Genomic DNA, 22,284 nt, shown 5'->3' on the forward strand with positions numbered 1-22,284 from the left:
ATGATGAACATTTTTTCATGTGTCTGATAGCCATTTGTATGTCTTCGTTGGAGAAGTGTCTGTTCATATCTTCTGCCCATTTTTTGATATGATTATCTGTTTTGTGTGTGTTGAGTTTGAGAAGTTCTTTATAGATCCTGGATATCAACCTTTTGTCTGTACTGTCATTTGCAAATATCTTCTCCCATTCTGTGGGTTGCCTTTTTGTTTTGTTGACTGTTTCCTTTGCTGTGCAGAAGCTTTTGATCTTGAGGAAGTCCCAAAAGTTCATTTTTGCTTTTGTTTCCTTGGCCTTTGGAGACATATCTTGAAAAAATTTGCTGTGGCTGATATCGAAGAGGTTACTGCCTATGTTCTCCTCTAGGATTCTGATAGATTGCTGTCTCACGTTGAGGTCTTTTATCCATTTCGAGTTTATCTTTGTGTACGGTGTAAGAGAATGGTTGAGTTTCATTCTTCTACATATCGCTGTCCAGTTTTCCCAGCACCATTTATTGAAGAGACTGTCTTTTTTCCATTGAATATTTTTTCCTGTTTTGTCGAAGATTATTTGACCATAGAGTTGAGGGTCCATATCTGAGCTCTCCACTCTGTTCCACTGGTCTATGTGTCTGTTTTTATGCCAGTACCACGCTGTCTTGGTGATCACAGCTTTGTAGTAAAGCTTGAAATCGGGTAACGTGATGCCGCCAGTTTTGTTTTTGTTTTTCAACATTTCCTTAGAAATTCGGGGTCTCTTCTGGCTCCATACAAATTTTAGGATTATTTGCTCCAGCTCTTTGAAAAATATCGGTGGAATTTTGATCGGAATGGCATTAAAAGTATAGATTGCTCTAGGCAGTATAGACATTTTAACAATGTTTATTCTTCCAATCCAAGAGCATGGAACAGTCTTCCATCTTTTTGTGTCTTCTTCAATTTCTTTCATGAGTGTTCTGTAGTTCCTCGAGTATAGGTCCTTTACTTCTTTGGTTAGGTTTATGCCCAGGTATCTTATGGTTCTTGGTGCTATAGTAAATGGAATCGATTCTCTAATTTCCCTTTCTGTATTTTCATTGTTGGTGTATAAAAAAGCCACTGATTTCTGTACATTGACTTTGTATCCTGCCACGTTACTGAATTGCTGTATGAGTTCTAGTAGTTTGGGGGTGGAGTCTTTGGGGTTTTCCATATAAAGAATCATGTCATCTGCGAAGAGAGAGAGTTTGACTTCTTCTTTGCCAATTTGGATACCTTTTATTTCTCTTTGTTGTCTGATTGCTGTTGCTAGAACTTCTAATACTATGTTGAACAAGAGTGGTGAGAGTGGGCATCCTTGTCGTGTTCCTGATCTCAACGGGAAGGCTGCAAGCTTTTTCCCATTGAGGATGATATTTGCTGTGGGTCTTTCATAGATAGATTTTATGAAGTTCAGGAATGTTCCCTCTATCCCTATACTTTGAAGCGTTTTCATCAGGAACGGATGCTGGATTTTGTCAAATGCTTTTTCTGCATCAATTGAGAGGACCATGTGGTTCTTCTCTCTTCTCTTATTGATGTGTTCTATCACACTGATTGATTTGCGAATGTTGAACCAACCTTGCAACCCAGGGATGAATCCCACCTGGTCATGGTGGATAATCTTTTTAATGTGCTGCTGGATCCTGTTTGCTAGGATCTTGTTGAGAATCTTTGCATCCATATTCATCAGTGATATTGGTCTGAAATTCTCTTTTTTGGTAGGGTCTTTGCCTGGTTTGGGGATCAGGGTAATGCTGGCTTCATAAAAAGAGTCTGGAAGTTTTCCTTCTGCTTCAATTTTTTGGAACAGCTTCAGGAGAATTGGTGTTATTTCTTCTTTGAAAGTTTGGTAGAATTCCCCAGGGAATCCGTCAGGTCCTGGGCTCTTGTTTTTTGGGAGGTTTTTGATCACTGCTTCAATCTCATTGCTAGATATCGGTCTATTCAGGTTGTCAATTTCTTCCTGGTTCAATTTTGGGAGTTTGTAGCTTTCCAGGAATGCATCCATTTCATCTAGGTTGCTTAGCTTATTGGCATATAACTGTTGGTAATAATTTCTGATGATTGTTTCTATTTCCTTGGTGTTAGTTGTGATCTCTCCCTTTTCATTCATAATTTTATTAATTTGGGCTTTCTCTCTTTTCTTTTGGATTAGTGTGGCCAATGGTTTATCGATCTTATTGATTCTTTCAAAAAACCCGCTTCTAGTTTCATTGATACGTTCTACTGTATCTCTCGTTTCTACCTCATTGATCTCTGCTCTAATCTTGATTATTTCCCTTCTTGCATGTGGAGTTGGTTTGATTTGTTGTTGATTCTCCAGTTCTTTAAGGTGTAGAGACAGCTGGTGTATTCTGGATTTTTCAATGTTTTTTTTTTTTTTTTTTTTTTTTTTTTTTAGAATTAAATAATTTATTACAAAGAAGTTTTTCCATAAATCTGTTTCATCAACATACATGACATTTCAGTATATTCATAACTGGAGTAAGGAAAACTTAAAATTATTGTGAAAAACAAGAATGAGATTCAGGTAACAACTTGTGATTCTGTGCCCTAAAGAAACTGTTCACAATAATAGGAATGTTGATTAAGCAATCGACCAGAAAAGCGAGTTGAAACTAACCCTTCCTTTCACAAGGAGGAAAAGAACAGTAACAACTTACTTTATAAATCCTTCTGATCTCACAATTGGCCTGGGTCAATAATTAATCAAGAAATTCTTTCATTTACTTTTTTACTGCTAAGTAACCAAATATAAGTCACTGATCAACAATGAATTAAGTGAAAGGGGAACTCTAATAATTTCATCCAATTCATTTTAAAGTATATTATTCTGAGAATCAAGTGTCCTTCTCCTAGTTAAGTAAATGAGGTTTTCCTTTAAGGAACAAGTGCGTTCTTCACCGACTCTGGAACTCGACTTGCATAGTAGTCGTAATTGCGCAGTGTGGCGAGGACGCCTGCGGAGTTCATGTGCTTCACCTCCTTGTTATACTGAAGGGCATTTCCATGGATATCAGTTAACTTGCCTCCCACAGCATGTAAAATGACTTCTGGAGCACAAGTATCCCACTTCTTACATCCAGGACTCGCAAATACATACGCAGAGGCTTTGCCTTGTTTGTCCTACATCCACCAACGAGTACGACCTATTGACAGAAAGGCGGCCAGGACTGATCATGGCTTCCAGTCACACAGTGTTGATGCGGCTTGTAGCCTCGGCTTATTCGATTGCTCAAAAGGCAGGAACCATAGTCAGACGTGTTATTGCTGAAGGAGACCTGGGTATCGTGGAGAAGACCTGTGCAACAGACCTGCAGACCAAAGCTGACCGATTGGCACAAATGAGCATTTGCTCTTCGCTGGCACGGAAATTCCCCAAACTAACAATAATAGGGGAAGAGGATCTGCCTTTTGAAGAAGTGGACCAAGAGCTCATTGAAGATGGTCAGTGGGAGGAGATACTGCAGCAGCCCTGCCCATCCCAGTACAGTGCTATTAAAGAAGAAGATCTTGTGGTCTGGGTTGATCCTCTGGATGGTACCAAGGAATATACTGAAGGTCTTCTCGACAACGTGACAGTCCTTATTGGAATTGCTTATGAAGGAAAAGCCATAGCAGGAGTTATTAACCAGCCATATTACAACTACCAGGCAGGACCCGATGCCACGTTGGGGAGGACAATCTGGGGAGTTTTAGGTTTAGGTGCCTTTGGGTTCCAGCTGAAAGAGGCGCCTGCCGGAAAACACATCATTATAACGACCCGCTCGCATAACAACAAGTTGGTGACTGATTGTGTCACCGCCATGAACCCCGATGACGTGCTGCGTGTGGGAGGAGCAGGAAATAAGATCATTTTTCAATGTTTTTGAGGGAGGCTTGGATGGCTATGTATTTCCCCCTTAGAACCGCCTTTGCTGTATCCCATAGGTTTTGGACCGAGGTGTCTTCATTCTCATTGGTTTCCATGAATTGTTTAAGTTCATCTTTGATCTCCTGGTTGATCCAAGCATTCTTAAGCAAGGTGATCTTTAGCTTCCAGGTGTTTGAGTTCCTTCTGAACTTTTCCTTGTGATTGAGCTCCAGTTTCAAAGCATTGTGATCGGAGAATATGCAGGGAATAATGTCAGTCTTTTGGTATCGGTTGAGTCCTGCTTTGTGACCCAGTATGTGGTCTATTCTGGAGAAGGTTCCATGTGCACTTGAGAAAAATGAGTATTCTGTTGTTTTAGGGTGGAATGTTCTATATACGTCGATGAGGTCCATCTGGTCCAATGTTTCATTCAACGCTCTTATTTCTTTATTAATTTTCTGCCTCGATGATCTGTCTATTTCTGAGAGAGGCGTATTAAGATCTCCTACTATTATTGTATTCATATCAATATGACTCTTTATCTTGATTAATAGTTTTCTTATGTAATTGGGTGCTCCCATATTGGGGGCATAGATATTCACAATTGTTACATCGTCTTATCGGATAGTCCCTTTAAGAATTATGTAGTGTCCTTCTGTATCTCTGACTACAGTCTTTAGTTTAAAATCTAATTTATCTGATATGAGAATCGCTACTCCGGCCTTCTTTTGAGGCCCATTGGCATGAAAGATGCTTCTCCATCCCTTCACTTTCAGTCTGGGTGTATCCTTAGGTTCAAAATGGGTCTCTTGTAGACAACATATGGATGGGTCCTGTCGTTTTATCCAATCTGCAACCCTGTGTCGTTTTATGGGCGCATTTAAGCCATTCACATTGAGAGTGATTATTGAGAGATAGGTTTTTATTGACATCGTGTTGCCTTTGAAGTCTTTCTATCTATAGATTATTTCTATATTTCTGTTCAATGATATTCTTAGGATTTTTTCTCTTTTATAGGACCCCCCTTAATATTTCCTGCAGTGTCGGTTTGGTGGTTGCATAGTCTTTTAAGCCTTGCCGGTCTTGGAAACTCTTTATCTCTCCTTCCATTTTAAATGTCAGTCTTGCTGGATAGAGTATTCTTGGTTGCATGTTCTTCTCATTTAGTACTCTGAATATATTTTGCCAGCCCTTCCTGGCTTTCCAGGTCTCTGGAAATTCTAATTCTCATTAGAATAACGTCAGACCTTATTCTAATGGGCTTTCCTCTGTATGTAAGAAGCTTCTTTGTCCTAGCTGCTTTTAAGAGGGTCTCTCTTGAAACATAATTCCCCATTTTAACGATAAGGTGCCGTGAGGACTTTCGAGAATCTAAAATCTTGGGAGGAAATCTTTCTGCCTCTAGTACATGAACGTTGTTTCCATTCGTGAGATTGGGAAAATTTTCATAGACAACTTCTTCCACTATATCTTCTAGACTTCTTTCTTTTTCTTCCCCTTCAGGGATTCCAATAATTCTGACGTTGGAACGTTTCATGGCATCGTTTATTTCCCTGATTCTGTTTTTGTGGCTTCTGAGCTGTTTGTTCCAGGCTTCCTCCTGATCCTTTCTCTCTATCTGTTTGTCCTCCAGATCACTAATTCTATCTTCTGTCTCAGTTACCCTAGCTTTTAGAGAATTTAGCTTAGATTGGAACTCATTGAGAGCATTTTGAACATCATCCCTGGTGGCTTTCAGTTCTGCCCTAACATTGTGAACATCATCCCTGGTGGCTTTCAGTTCTGCCCTAATCAATTCTGTTTGGTCATCCATGGCTTTCTCCAACCTAGCTATTGCCTGGATAATTGTTAGTCTGAATTCCTTTTCTGACATATTGTCTATGTCGATAGCCATTAGCTCTGTTGCAGAAGGCCCATCCTCTGGATTTTTCTTCTGTTGGGTATTCCTCCTCCTAGTCATTTTGGTAAGAGATGACTAAACAGATGCAGCTGGACTTATCAATTGTGGTGCAGTCAATGTTCACCCTGGAACGCTTCTGTGCAATCAGGATTCCCCACTCAAATGAGAGAAAAAAGAAAAGAAAAAGAAATAGAGAAGAAGAAAGAAAAAAAAAAGGGGAAAGAAAAGAGGGAAAAAAGGAAAAAAAAGGAAAAGAAAAAAAAAAAAAGAGAGAGAGAGATAGGAAAAAAAGGGAAGATAAAAGAGAAGGCTCAGCCCAAATGGGCCACAAGGTAAGATTTGTGGAGTATACAAACAAAAACAGACAGACAAAAAGAGTGATAAAAGTATATGACAAGAGAAAAAAATATGTATATATAAGCAAAAAAAAGGGAAGAACCTCATCAGAAAGAACCCCAAGTATAAGGTTTATATATTATTAGGACAAACACAAATTCACAGAAACACTGACAGAAGGAAAAATTGGGAGAATGGTTATAGATTCTCAGTGTGGGTGAGGAAGGTTATTTTGATTCTTCCTGAAGGTATCTTGATGTTTTTGTTAAGGGACTCAACTTTCCTAAGTTACAGGGGGATTAGAAACTGGTTTGCTTATAGGGGTAGCATTGATTGGGGAAAGGGGATTACCTTGAAGTTTAACTCTATATGTATAGTAGAAAATAAAAATTAAAGAAGAATAAACTAGACTAAACTAAGTTAAAATTAAAAAGAATTAAAAAAATAGAAAAACAAAAGAAAAACACGGGTATATGTATCAAAAAGTTCAGGTTAGAAGGTTATTAAAGAATTTGATGTACTGGACATCTCAGTGTGATGGTAAATAGGTTAAAAAATTATAAAAAGTATAAAAAATAGGTTAAAAAATTTAAAGAGAACCAGAATATTGGTAAAGAGTTAAAAATAAAAGTTGTATTTATGAAGTAGTGGTGATTGTTCTCTTGTAGTCTTTTTTTTTTTTTTTCTTCCTTCCTGGTTGGTTTTCTGGGGGAGGGGCCTGCCACGTGGGTTTTCAGACAATGATGTTCCCTGAGTTAGGTCCTCCCGCTCCCCTCAAGGGGGTGAGCTCTTTTTTTTTTCCAGGAAACTGTTTTTTTTCAGCCTTTTGTTCTCTGGGGGTTTTTATGTTCTTTCATCTGCTTTCTCTCGCCTTGACAGCTTTTGATGGTTTTTGGAGGTTTAGAGGAGAGCAAACAGCACCCCAACCTCCCTCTCAGAGAGAAGCCTCAGACTGTTTTGCAAAAGCTGCTGGCAGAGTCGGTTCTGAGTCACTGTCCCTGGGGATGCAGGAGCTCCTCGTTGTACCCAAAACCAGGGCAGCGGTGGCTGTCTAGGCAGCTCCAGACCGCCAGAGAGGTTCCGAGCAGAGATCGCACACTGAGATTTTCCCGCTGTCCCGAGCTGGGAATGTCTGGTTTTTCTGGCTGCCAGAGCTCCAGGCTAGTGCCTATGAGCACCTTTCCCAAGGGAGGGTGTGGGACGCGCGCGTTTCAGGATTGCCTTCTGGCCAGGCTCCCAGCCCCTCACGGGAGCCAGACCCCACTCGTTCTCGGGCACGCTGGCGTTCAGGTGCAGTGGCCGCTCAGGGACGGAGACCTGATTTCTCCGCCGCACTCTCTCTGGCTCCGCGCCAGGGGAGGCTGTCCTGGGTCCGGGGACTTAGGTCCCTGACCCTAACCACCCAGGTTCCCACTATTACCCCCCCCCCCCCCCGGGATCCTTTGCTCTTTGTTTTTTGAGTGCTTTCAACCAGACTCCAAGTTAATGCTGGTCCCCAGACGCAGAGCACTCTCGCTCGTGTTGGGGTGTTACTTTCCGATCGGTCACCTCTGGTGGCTCCCTCCCCCTTTTGTTTATCTTCCGATATCAGTCGGACGTTCCCAGTCTGCTTTACCTGCCACTGGCGTCTTCTGCTCCTGTAGAGATCCAGACGTGTATAATTCTGATCTCAGGCTGATTTCATGGGTGGTCAGAGTTCTTTGGTAGGTAATCAGCTCACTTTAGGGTACAGGTTGAAATGGTGCCTCCTCCTACTTCCACGCCATCTTGACTCCCCAAAATAATACTATTTAGATAGAAAATCACTTAACTCTGATCTAAACAACTCACGAAATCTCAATACATTTGAACCACAATTTCAAATTTTCAAGGTGTTAATAACTTCCTGCCTCAGGCATCAGTTTCCATTACTATGGCATTATTATGAAACTATAACTAGTCAATACCTAATTTTAAGATTTTTTTGAGATACTTAGAATTAGATTAGAATGCTTCTAATAAATAACCTTATCATAGTTCATCACAAATTTCTCTAATCCAAACAAAGACATTTTCCTTCTTCCACAATTTTCCCATAGAAATATGAACAGTTCTGACTCAATGTAAATGTAAAGGCACATATTGCTTTCTATGGAAAGAATTACAGAAGTTTTTTTAGTCTTAAAATGATAATTAAGACAATACATTGGAACAGCTGATGAACTGCTCTGTTTATAAAATACGATCTTCCCTATGGGTAAAAATAGACTGCTCAAAATGACTTTTTGCCACTTCTCTGTCAAAAAGGACATATACATAGGGGTGCCTGGGTGGTTCTGTTGGTTAAGTGGCTGCCTTTGGTTCAAGTCTTGATCACAGGGACCTCAGATGGAGCCCTGCATCAGTCTCCCTGCTCAGTGGGGAGTCTGCTTCTCCCTCCCTCTGCCCCTTCTTGGCTTTGCATACACACACTCTCTCTATCTCAAATAAATAAGTATTTTTTTTTTAAAAAAAAGGAATTTACATAGGCAAATATTTCTGATGGTAGTTGCATTTTTTTTCTTCTTTTCCATTTTATTTATTTTTTCAGCGTAACAGTATTCATTCTTTTTGCACAACACCCAGTGCTCCATGCAAAACGTGCCCTCCCCATTACCCACCACCTGTTCCCCCAACCTCCCACCCCTGACCCTTCAAAACCCTCAGGTTGTTTTTCAGAGTCCATAGTCTCTTATGGTTCGCCTCCCCTCCCCAATGTCCATAGCCCACTCCCCCTCTCCCAATCCCACCTCCCCCCAGCAACCCCCAGTTTGTTTTGTGAGATTAAGAGTCATTTATGGTTTATCTCCCTCCCAATCCCATCTTGTTTCATTTATTCTTATTTTTTTAAATTTAAAAAGTATTGAAGTAAAAATACATTCTTTGAGTTTACCATTCTCAGAGAGTACTATGCTCACTGTTTTGTAACATTTTTATTTGGTAGAATGAATTCTTTTTTTTTTCCCCCAATAAGCAAAGCTTTTTTCCTAATGAACTTCCAGGAATACCTAAAAAATATAATTCCAATTCTGCTATCAGAGATTAATTTTCATTATTTCAAAATAACAAATACAGTTCCAATAATGTTTCTGTTTTAATACATGTTTTCTTTGTAATGCATTCATGCAATTGGCTAGCAACTTTTTCCTGGACTTGGAATTTGTAATTTTAAAAAAGGCAAATATGGCAATTAAGAGCCCAGAAGAAATCCCTTATCAAATTAGAATCAGAGGGCAAATTTGGATCTTAGCTAATTAACTGTGCACTTAAAAATTTTTTCTGAGAAATGAACTCAATTTAAACTAAAATTAATTAAATTAAAATATATTTGAAAATCAGATAGAACAAAACCCATTAATTTCAGTTTAGCCAGTTCAATCAAGCCAACCTTGTGTTCTGAGCTGATGCACTTCTCACTCTAAGCAGTTATGCAGTTAACATTCCAGACTATGAGGATTATGCTCTAAAAAATGTCAGATACCATTAACTTGGCCTAATAAAATTATATGTAGTGCTGTTATAACTCAAACATAAATAAAAGTGAAAAAACAAAGCAGTTCTTTTCTTACTAAAGCAGTGGCATTAAATTGACATAGGGGAAAATACTTTACTTTCTCAAAATGAGAATTGTTTCCCATACAAGTCTTCACTAAACTGGTTTCTATAGCAATTTTATTGCAGTGTATACAACAAAGGACATATTGGGACTATGTTTTTTTTCATTTATGTTACATACTTCCTCTATGCACATACACACTTTTTTGTTTGGCACTTTCCTTCCCAGATACACTTTAGTCTTGCCACCATCAAAAGAAGAGGCGGGAAAAAAAACCAACAACCTATTTTATTCCTTTTTTTCTTCCCCAAAATCTTCATTATACGAAAGATTTTAAAAGTTCAGAAGGAAGAAAATATTTACAAATGCAAAAGTCAAAATGCATATTTTATTTACTTTTATTCATCTATTTTAGAGAGAGAGAGATCACAGTGGGGAGGAGCAGAGGGAGAGGGAGCAAAAACCTCAAGCAGACTCCATGCTCAGCACTAAGACTAATGTGGGGCTCAATCTCATGAACCTAAGATCAGATACTGAGATCACAACCTGAGCTGAAACCAAGAATCAGAGGCTTAATTGGCTGCACCACCCAGGTGCTCCAAAAGCAAAATATTTTTTAAAAGATTTTATTTATTTATTAGAGAGAGAGTGTGTGTATGTGTGCAAGGGGGGGAGCGCAGATGAAGAGGGAGAGAGAGAATCTCAAGCAGACTGGCTAAGCATGGAGCCCAACCAGGGGCTCGATCTCATGGCCCTGAGATCATGACCTGAGTCAAAACAGTCACCCAGGTGCCCCCAAAATCAAATTTTTTTTAAATGAGAAATTTAGAGAGAGCTAAAAGGCAATGCTAGCCTAATTTGTAAGAACTTTAAACAATTATATACAGGTAACTTTCACATAAACCAGTGGCTTCAGGTGAGCTTTAATGAGAGAATGGTTACTTTACTATACCTCATAATAATCACTACTGGTTGGGGGGAAAAAGGGCGCTATTTTCCTGGACAACACCATGTGTGTTATCCTGGTGAATTCAATAATTATTACCAGTGCCTTAGTTTGGACATAATTTATATAATTAGTTAAGTTATTGGATTCCTTTCATGTGATAAAGCTACCAATATTTAGAGAAGTCTCTTAAGTTGCATGAAAATTATATATTGTGAGTTTCAAGAAAATTGGAGCAGTCAGAAGATGTCCAGAAATATAGAAATAAAATAGAATAGGCTAGGGTATACTTGACTAGGCTAGAATAAATATCTCTTGGAGAGCAAAGGAAATTGCACTTACTTACAGTTTTTTAAAAAGTCTTTCATGCGCTCAATGTTGGTTTGGGTAACACTGCTGGAAAAAACCGGCAGGCTTTGGTAATCTCATATATTGGTCTACAAAGCAAAGGAAGAGAAATCTAGCTCTATGAATGTTCAATTGTATCTCACTATTTCCATTCCTCTTTTTGTATGTGTTTCACAGTGTATACAATAGTTCAATAATATTCAGTAGGTTTTAAACAAATAGCTAAACGTATTGGAGGTATGATCATAAAATCTATACTGATGGGCAAGGCAAACAAATTGGTTTGACAACGCTCATCTAGAATATGCTAAACTATTTTAGGCACTGGATATATTATGAACACTAAGACAGCCTTATCTCCCCATTGTTCACAATTTAAGAAGCCCTGAACAGTACCTAGAACATTTTGACTATGCTATGTTATCATTACTAGCATTATGTAAAATTGAGAATAGTGACAAACATACAGTGTTTTTTTTTTCATTGTTTGTGTTTGGTATTACACCTAATGTTCTGAGTTAAGAAGTCACCTAAATAAGATTTCCTACGCAACAAAAGTCAATCTTTGTTTCCATGATCTAGCAAAAGGTTAAAATGGGAACATTTAAAAGAGTAATCATTGTTTAGAATATTAAATTAAGTGCTTACAAAGTCATTAAGAGAATAACTAAATTTGTGCAAAAGATCATTAATATATAACATTGTATCAGCACATGCAATAATGCTGTTTATGTGTTCTGTGTTAAGGCTTTAGCATATTGGATTTTTTTTTTTAATTCATGATATGGAAAGCATTACATCTTTCATATTAAAACATCCCAGATTCCTGACCATCTTGAATTTAAAATCACCTTATATAAGACATATGGTGCACTTACTAACATATCTTTCAGGATAATTGTTCTTCAATCTTTGAAATAGATGTTGAGGCTACAGTGTTCACGTATGTTGAATTTCTGGCACTCTTCACGGAGAAACTGCAAATTTGCTATCTTTGATGTATGACAGCTTTTCAGCATGTAAAGTTTCTATTTTTACTTATAAAGAAATATAAATTATAATATCAACACTTTAGCTACAAACATGGTTTTCACTGCCATTTTATCAGACTAAATTTCTAACATCAGCAGAAAACTCACCCATAGAAAGGAAACCATAAGTGCATAACTCATTTTCTATTGCCACTTTCATACCAAATACTGAAAACAAAGCAAACAAAATCACATGAAACCAAAGTTAAGAACACATAATTTAGTGCCTACCACCACAGGATGGGGTCATATAGTTTCAAAATTAAGCCCAAGTATAATTTTCATAGTCTGTGTAAGAATTCTTTCTTCTGTAAGAGTGGCAAAGCTCTGAGATAAGGACTTCTGTATGGCGACTGGGGTAAAATAAGTTAAATTCCCTGACATGATATGTTTCTGATCCACTGATTGTAGGAGCTCAAGTCTCTGTTTTAAAGGCTAAAGGAAGGGGCACCTAGGTGGCTCAGGTAGTTAAGCATCTGCCTTCAGCTCAGGTCATAATCTCAGGGTACCGGGCTCCAGCCCAGAGTTGGGTTCCCTACTCAGTGAGGATTCTGCTTTTTCCCCTCCCTCTACCCCTCCCCCTGCTCATGCTCTCTCTCTCTCTCTCTCTCAAATAAGTAAAATCTTAAAAAGAAAAGGCTGAAGAAAAATATCTTCAATTTTTTTCTTTAATGGAAAATTGAATAAAAGTATTAAGAATAATTTATACCATTTTAAACCTGTTTTACCTTTTTTGCAACTGTCTAAAGAGATAAAAAGATCATCAGTACTTTGTCCCCCAAAATAAAAATACATACAAAATTGTTTGAATGATAGCAATGAAATATACCATTTTTTGCTCAAAATTCAATGATTATAATTAGTTACAGTAGAAAAACTATTAAAACAGTTAACATTATGTGGTGCTACTGTAAATAAGGCATTTCAAAAACAAAGATATTTAGTCTGAGGAAAAAAAAAGGACGATTGTTATTTTTCACAATTTGTGTTTTTCTACACCAGAGCCGCCTCTCGTTAAGAAATAGTTCAATCATATACTAAAAGCATAATGAGGATACTGAGTCTGAAATCTATGTCTACACTGAGAGAAATATCCAGAGACAAATCAATAAGCATAAATTTCCAGGTTTCTAAGACACACTGTTAATTAAAACTTTTTTCCAGGAAAAACAAATAAACAAAAATGTGCTGTAATTGTACATATATTTACAATAGTAAGCTTCAAAAATGTTAAAATCTAAAAAAAAAAAGGTCATCTTTGAATTGTGGAAATATGGTACATCTTTATATGTTTACTTGTGTCTCTGCTCACACACACACACACACGTGTGCGCACACACACACACACATATATATATGCTGGTGATTTGCATAAATAAGACTATCCTTATCCATAAAAAAAAACTTCTTTTCTGGTGTGTACAGTATATTTTATGATTTATTATTATTCTATTCAAGTTGAACCAAGAGATACAGGCTCTGATTCTGGGCTGCCACTGTCTGAGTGACCTTACATGGTAGGTCATCTTCCTCTTCTGAGTTGCAGTCTCCAGTCTGCACTGAATGAGCTGTAAAATTCCAGCCTTATCTTCAAATCAGAGAAAGAGCAGAGGCAACAGAATTTAGGACTAGATTTGCTCCTCTTGGGAAGGACTCAATGTAATTTTTTTGAGGGAGTCATGGCAGGTAAAGCACTATATTGGGCAATAAAGGAAGTTATGGTCAAGGTAAGCAGGGGCATATGAGCGTTTATGGCTGGGGCTGTTAGAGTATAGAGAAGGAACACAGCACAGAAGAGAGTAAAAGGGATGGAGGTGTATGCTGTACACCAAGCAAGCATTCAGGCACCATAAGGGATGGGAACTGATACATACTAGTTTTTGCAAACAAGAACAGTAGAAGTTATTATTATATCCCATATGATTAAAAGTTAAATAGAGGTAAGTACAGAATTAAAAAGTTTTTTTTTAAATATTTTATTTATTTATTTGACAGAGAGAGAGAGGTCACAAGTAGGCAGAGAGGCAGGCAGAGAGAGAGGGAGAAAGAGGCTCCCCACTGAGCAGAGAGCCAAGTCCCCAGAAATGATAACTGGAGTGTCTGAGATTAAAAATACACTAAATTCCTATATTAAATCACCATTCTAGATAAATGCTTTAATTACCTGTATTAAATAATTTACCTCAGCTTCTAGCTTAAGGGATTAGAAAAAGAGGAGCAAATGTAACTATCAGTAATCAAAAGTGAGGCAATAATAAAATCAGAAAAGATATCAGTGAAATATTAAGCAAAACAAAAAAAACAGTAAAACCAAAATATAGTTCTTTGTGATCAATGAAATTGATAGTTCCATAGCTAGACCAATAAGAACAAAAAGAGAGAAGACAGAAATTACCAATATTATAAATGGCAAAGTGACATTTCTAGATTCTTCAGATAATAAAAGGAAAATAAAGAAATATTAAAAATATATGTTGATAAATTTAAAAGCTTAAACAAATGGGAAAACTCATTGAAAATTCATTGAAAGGCATAAACTCTTAAAGTCCATTTAAGAAGAAATAGATACTTACTTGTAGAGCATAAGGAATAACACAAGGACATTGGGAGATGGAGAGGAGAAGTGAGTTGGGGGAATCGGAGGGGGAGACAAACCCTGAGAGGCTGTGGACTCTGAGGAACTAGCTGAGGGTTTTGGAGAGGAGGCAGGTAGGGGGTTGGGTGAGTCTCTTGGTGGGTATTATGGAGGACACATATTGCATGGAGCACTGGGTGTGGTGCATAAACAATGAATTTTGGAACACTTAAAAGAAGTAAAATAAAATGAAATGAAAAAAAAAGAAGAAATAAATAACCAGTATAGTCTTGTATCTACTAAATTAAATTAAATTTTAACAGTTTTGTCAAACAAACCAACAAAAACAACTGTAGATCCAGGTGAATTCCATAATGAAACATACTTAAAAATCAAGGATGAAATAATACTACTTCTACAAAAACACAATAGGTGCAGTGAAAGTGATTTGACTAAGCTAACATCTATTCCTTTAGAAATGTCACAAATTAGGAATGGAAATAAACTTCCTCAAACTGAGTAAGGTTATCTAAAAAATGTACAGCTGACTTCATATTTAATTGTAAAAGACTGAATGTTTTCCCCATAAGATCAAGAACAAAGCAAGGATTTCATTATCACCATTTCTTTTTGTTTCCTTTTTTCTTTTAAATTTAAATTCAATTAGCCAATGTAAAGTAGGACATTAGTTTTTGATACAATGTTCAATGATACATTAGTTGCATATAATACCTGCTTATCACATTACTGCCTTCCTTAATGCCCACCACCCAGTTACCGCATTCCCCCACCCACCTCCCCTTTCACCACCCTCAGTTTGTTTCCCCGGAGTCAAGAGTATCATGGTTTGTTTCCCTCTCTGATTTCTTCCCCTTCAGTTTTCCTTCCCTTCTCCTCTTGTCCTCTGCACTATTCTTTATGTTCCACATATGAGTGAATTGTCTATCACCATTTCCATTGAACATTGTACTAGAAGTCCTTGAGAGTACAGTAAGCAGAGGAAAAAAATGTATTCACATTTTGAAAGGAAGAAGCAGAATTGTCTTTATTCAAAGAAACATGATCATCTGTGTAGAGCACAATACAGAATCTACAAAATAACTTCTAGAACATATATGCATACTTTTATATATTAGTAACAATCCAAAATATTTTTAAATATTATTTACAATACCACAAAATATTAAATACTTAGATACTTAGAGATAAATCTGAAAAAAATTAGCACAATGTAATGAAAATTACTGAAAACTTTTTTCATTGATAATGACAAGTTATTTCTAAAATTCATAGAGCATTGAAAAGAAGTAAGATAGGTAAAGCAAACTTTTTGAAAGGTGAATGAAGTTACAATCCTAGTTACATCTGATGTCAAAACTTCAGAATACAAGACTTTGTGACAATAAAGACAAACCAGTAGACCAATGGAAGCACACACACAGACACGCATGCACACACACACACACACAATTAACTGATTCTCTGACAGGATTGCAAAGGCAATTCAGTGAAGAAAGGATCTTTTCCATAACATGGTGCTAGAATACATGGTTGTCAATTAGAAAACAAAAGCAGAAAAAACTTCCACACTAAAAATTGACTAACAAATAAATAGATATAGAAGTAAAGCCTAAAATTGTAAAACTTCTAGAAGAAAACATAGACTCAACATTTTTATGATCTTGGTTTTGGCAAAGATTTCTTAGATAAAATACTAAGAGCATAATGCATAAAATTGTTTAAAAATACACTGGACTTCATCAAAATTATGGATTTCTGCCCTTCAAAAGACTCCGTTATGAGAATGAAAAGATAAAACACAGACAAGGAGGAAATATTTATATATCATTTATCATATAAAGGACTTATATCTAGAGCATATAAGCTCTAAATACTTAGTAATAAATAAACAAACCCAATAAAAACTAGGTATCATATTTCAATAGACCTTTAGCCATAGAAAAGATACAGATGATTAGCAAAGACATACAAAAATTATCAACACCATCAGTAATAGGGAATTGCAAATGAAAACCACAATTATATATCACTACACCTGTGAAATTGAGAAGATAGCCCATGCCAGTGTTATACAGATATGAAAAAAAGGGAATGCTCATACACTGATGATGTGAATGTAAAAATAGTGCAACCACTCTGTGAAAGACTTCAGCAGGTTTTATTTTTAAATTAAACATACATCTGTCATATGACCCAGCTTTTTTGTGACTAAGTATTTGCCCGAGATAAATGAAAGTATCATCCACACAAGGACTTGTGCACAAAAGTTCAGAGTACCTTTATTTATAACGGCCCAAATTATAGTAAATAAAAGAAGCCATTTGAAAAAGTATATACTATATGATTTTATTTGTATAAATTTCCAGGGAATTCACATTAATATATAGTAACACAAAGCAGATCAGTGGTTGTCTGAGCACAGGGAAAGGCATGGGAAAGATCAGCACGTAGGAATTACAAGGGAAGTCTTGGAGGACATGATGGTTTCACAAGAGTATACATAGGTTACAACTTCCCAAATTGAACAATTATAACATATGTTCTTCATTCTATGTAACTTATACTTTAATAAAACTGTTTCTTAAAAAAAGAGACTTGAGGAAATTAAGCCAATAGAGAAAAATTAGAGAGAAAAACTGGGTATGAGTTCAGAAAGCAAAGATTTCAAAGACAAGGTTTTTAATTTTTGAGAACTACACAAGATACAAAGCAAGAGGAATCTGTAAAACTTGTAACACTGTAGTGGATGCTGTCAATTTTTAAATGTTAAGAAAACTAAATCCATCAAGTTCAAATCCTATACAAGTTATAATAAGATATTCAAGTCATTATAAGATAAAAGAGAATAAGAACTAAAATGACATCTATAGATAACGAAAGCACACCATATTTAGATTCCTTAAAAACAGACTTAAAAACTATATGATTTTTTTCCCCAAAAAAGCTAACTGCATAAGGGAGTGTTATAAGAATGAAATAATAACAGAGTCACCTGGATGTTTCAGTTGATTCAGTGTCTGACTCCTGATTCTGGCACAGGTCATGATATCAGAATTGTGAGATCAAGCCCAGCCCTGCATTGGGACATGCTGGGTGTGGAGCCTGATTGAGATTCTCCCTCTCTCTCCCTACCGACCCTCTCCCTCTCTAAAGAACAAAAACAACACAATACAAGAAGAAGAAGAAGAAGAAGAAGAAGAAGAAGAAGAAGAAGAAGGAGAAGGAGAAGGAGAAGGAGAAGGAGAAGGAGAAGGAGAAGGAGAAGGAGAAGGAGAAGGAGAAGGAGAAGGAGAAGGAGGAGAAGGAGAAGGAGAAGGAGAAGGAGAAAGAAAGAAAGAAATAGTATAAATCTATAAATCTGAGTCTTAATTCAGTTTCTGTTCTCGGGGTCATGAAATCAAGCCCTGCATCAGACTCCACACTGGGCATGGAGTCCACTTAGGATTCTCTCTGCCCCTACCACCCTACTCACACTAACTCTGTCTATACATAGAAAAAAAATTATAAGAAATAAAGAAAAATATGAACTATTTGAGGAAAATTAGCAAATATGGATGATGGATGAAGAGGATCTAATTACAGATAACAAAATTACCTAAACCAGAAAATCAAAGCAAGAGAACAGAGCAGGAGAACAGAATAATACAATTATATTTTATTAAAAGTTTTCTAAAATAAAAACATGAACACATACTGAAATAACATATAACTAAGAAAAAAATGTTACAGAAAGACCAATACCAAAATCTTGTAAAATTGCTACACTTTAGAGAAAAACAAAATATATTTTTGAATTAATTTAAAAAATCAAATGTTTTATAAACAAAAAATAGATTAACATCAGTCATTTGTCAACATCTTTTGTCAGAAGAAATGGAATAACATTTAAGACATATGAAGAATTAAAATGTGAACTAAAGATTTTATTTCTAGTTAAACAGACTCAAATATGAATAAAATAACCTTATTAACAAAAACAAATGTAAGGGATTTTCTCACTGTATGCTTTTCCTGATGATTCATCTACTAGTGAGTAAATGTCAGACATTCAAAATTACTAAACTGAAACACTAATTGTGAAGAGCAAATATATAATCACTTGTATAATTAAAAAAGAATCAGGACTAAAGATGAAATTATTGTATATGATAGCTATGTTCTCTGACAACATAGATACAGTACACCAATAAAAATTAGGAGAATTGGAAAGCATGTGAAAATAATATATATTCAGTAACCTATTAGTGTTAGCACAATATTATTGGTCTTAGACCATTGCTGTGGAAAATAACTAGTAACAGGATATCCTAATTCTATTCTCTTTTCCTATAAGAACCAAGATCACAGTGTGAAAGGATAGAAATACTGATACAATATAGAAGCTATGTATAGTTTTTAATATTGAATTAGAATATCTCTATGAATTAATGAGCTCTCTTTCTCTCCCTCCTTCTCCTTCTCTTACTCTCTCTCTCTCATACACACACACACACACACACACACACACATTCACACATATACAAACACACACATTTAAATATAATTTTATATATAAATATATATATGATTCTGGTAGTAATTTCTTCCTTGTTCTTTGGTATAAAAAGATATTATACTCCCATTTCAACATTTTCTGGCTGAACCTAGACTTAGCCATTTCTCCAAGGGAAAATCCCTCTGTTTTTTTTAATGTATTAGCAATGTTATTTTAAGAGAATATTCAAGGTACTGTGAGCATGGTCATTGCTACTCAACTGCCTACGGTCTCTACATCTTTTTAGTGGATGGAACACACACACACACATGTGTGTGTGTATATATATATACACACATGTATATATATGCACACACACATATTTTAGGGAGGTATATATGTAATGTGTATATATGTCATAAAAATATAGAATATATAAATATATATATATATGGAAAGGATACATATACACACATATATATAGAAATCTGACTTATGAGAAAGCCACCTTCACAATTCAGCAGGGACAATGGTTGTCTTTTCAATAAATGTTGATGGGTCAGTTGAATATCCATATGGAAAAAATAGACCCTGACCTTACACAAACTATACAAAAAAAATTAATTCCAGATGGATCACAGAAATAAATACATCTAAATCAATAAAACTTAAAGAAGAAAACATAGAATGTTATAATGAACTTAGAATTAGTATTAAACAGTGTATTATCATAGCACTAACACTGAAATAAATATTGATTAAAATATACTTCATGAAAATTTAGATTGTGTTTTTGTTAAATATACATTAAAGGGGAACATTGAACCACAGAGTTAGTAAAGATATTTGAAATACATATATTCAACAAAGAATCCATTCCAGACTATGCAAAAATGTCTTACAAATCAAAAATAAAAAGGCAAAAAAATAATAAAATGATGGGTAAAAGCCTTGAAAAATCGCTTTCTAAAGAACATATCCAAATTCTGATAATCACATGAAAAGACTCTTTAAAACACTATTTATCAGTGAAATAGAAGCACAACCATAAAGTGATATTATGGCAACCCTGAGATAATGGCAACCAAACTTGACACTACTGAGGATACGGAGCAACTGAAACTCTCAGAAATTTTTGATAGAGTATATGTTGGTAGTCCACTTTGGAAAATGGTATGGAGAGTAACTACTACAGCTAAAAATGTATTTACCCTATGACCTAACTATTTCATTCTTAGAAATAACCAGAACAGAAATGAGTATATTTGTACATTACATGGAAGTTTTACTCTTAATGTCAAGAAACTGGAAATAATTCAAATGTACATCAGGTGTATAATGACTAAATAAATTGTGGATATAATAATAATGGATAATGGATAATATAATAATGGATACTCAAGAGCAATGGCAGTAGGGGGGTGGTAACTACAGCTACATGCAAAAAATCAATGAATCTTATAGACATAATGGTTAGGAAAAGAGGTGAGACATGAAAGAGTGCACTGATATATATGAAGTTCCAGAACATGAAGACAGAGTACTAGAACTCAGAATTGTGTTCCTGGAGGATGGGAGGTAATAGTGGACTTCTGGGATACTGGAATTATTCTATTCCTTGATTTATGTGGTGGTTACAAAAGTGTATACATATGTGAAATTCAGTGGGCTTCAGTCTTTGTATTCATTCACCCTATTTCATGTAATAGATAAATATCCTAGAAACATTTTTGCTTGCATTTATAAGAAAAAATATATATACTAGACATTCAAGGCAACTTTAAATGTTTATCAACAGGAAAAATGAATTGTTGCTCATTTTTTAAATGGGCTATAAATACAAAAGTACATAAATGAGAATTATGTGTCATTAGAAACATACATTGTGGACCCCCAAAATGAAAGGTTGAAAGTGGCCAAATATGTCTATCACACACTTGTGATATCACTTACTTTATAAAAGTTAAAGCCTATATTGAATTACATACTTGTTTAATAAAATTATAAAGCAATAAATAGTGACAGGATCAGACTTATGTTTTAGAAAACTATTTTGTAGAAATTCAGAGGATGGATTGGATGAGAAACATTAGTAAAAGAGAACAGGGAAGAGGTATTGATTAAGAGGCTATTTTACTAGAAAAATTTGATGAGAAGGAGATTAATAAGAACATATTCAATGGGAATGGAAAAAGAGAAAAGCCTCATAAAATATTTCAGCAGGAGATCAATAGGATCTGTTAATCCATTTGAAATGGGAGGCAAGAAAAGAGGTAATGTATATTTATGAAATATATATGCTTTATATGCTCAGACACTATACCAGGTGTTTTACATATGCTATGCCATTTAATCCTGATAATAGCCTTGTGTGATACACATATTTATTTCTATTGTACAAATGAAAAAAAAAAATGAGACTCTTGCAGGTTATTTAATTTGCCCAAGGTCAAATGGCAAGGAAATGGAGATGCCCTATTCGAAGCCAGGTGTGTTTGATTCAAAGGTCATGCTCTTTTCATTTCGGAATGAATCCTAATACATCACATAGCATTTGAACATTGTTGCTTTGGTGAATGGTGATGCCATGATCTGAAATAGGAAATTCAGAAAAGTAGCATGTTCCGAAATACATAGGAGAGGAAGTGGATGGTTTGACATCTTTTAACTTTGCAAACTTAATGTCTTGAAAGAAGTTGAAAATAAAGGTCTAGAGTGGTGCTGTCCAATATAGTAGGCTCTGGTCATGCGTAGTTATTTAAATTTATATTAGTCACTATTAAGTAAAATTTAAAACTCAGTTCCCACTTCACAGTAACCACAAGTCAAATACATCAAAAGTCTCACATGGATAATGGCTGCCATATTGGAAAAGTATACTGGATAATGCTGGTCTAGAGCCTGGATTCAGAAGTCACCAGTATGTTAAGCTAGTATATATCATTATGAACTCAAGTAATTATAATAATATCTCCCACTTATTAAAGTTCCTAGTATTATGTCAATAAATTTATAGATATGATCTTATTTGACCCTTATTAAACACTGTGAAGCCAATACAATTATTATACTTATTTAACATTTGAGTCTCAAAGGGTCAGAAAATAATTTGCTTGGAGTTACACAGCAGTAAATGACAGTCTCAGAATCCAAGCACAAAGTGTCTGGTACTAAGATTTAACCACTTTAAGATGGTGAGTATAATAAAGAAATGTGAAGAATATGA

General features: G+C 35.7%; 1 protein-coding gene across 1 annotated transcript; it reads left to right on the forward strand.

Moving 5' to 3' along the window:
• The first annotated feature begins 3,125 nt into the window (after positions 1 to 3,125).
• LOC123944205 (3'(2'),5'-bisphosphate nucleotidase 1-like) lies at positions 3,126 to 3,872 on the forward strand. The gene has a single exon (XM_046009135.1). The coding sequence runs from the start codon at positions 3,180 to 3,182 to the stop codon at positions 3,870 to 3,872; it is 693 nt and encodes a 230-aa protein (XP_045865091.1). The 5' UTR covers positions 3,126 to 3,179.
• Positions 3,873 to 22,284: the final 18,412 nt, after the last annotated feature.

The sequence above is a fragment of the Meles meles genome, chromosome 1 (assembly GCF_922984935.1).
Source record: "Meles meles chromosome 1, mMelMel3.1 paternal haplotype, whole genome shotgun sequence".
In the NCBI taxonomy this organism is placed as follows: Eukaryota; Metazoa; Chordata; class Mammalia; order Carnivora; family Mustelidae; genus Meles; species Meles meles.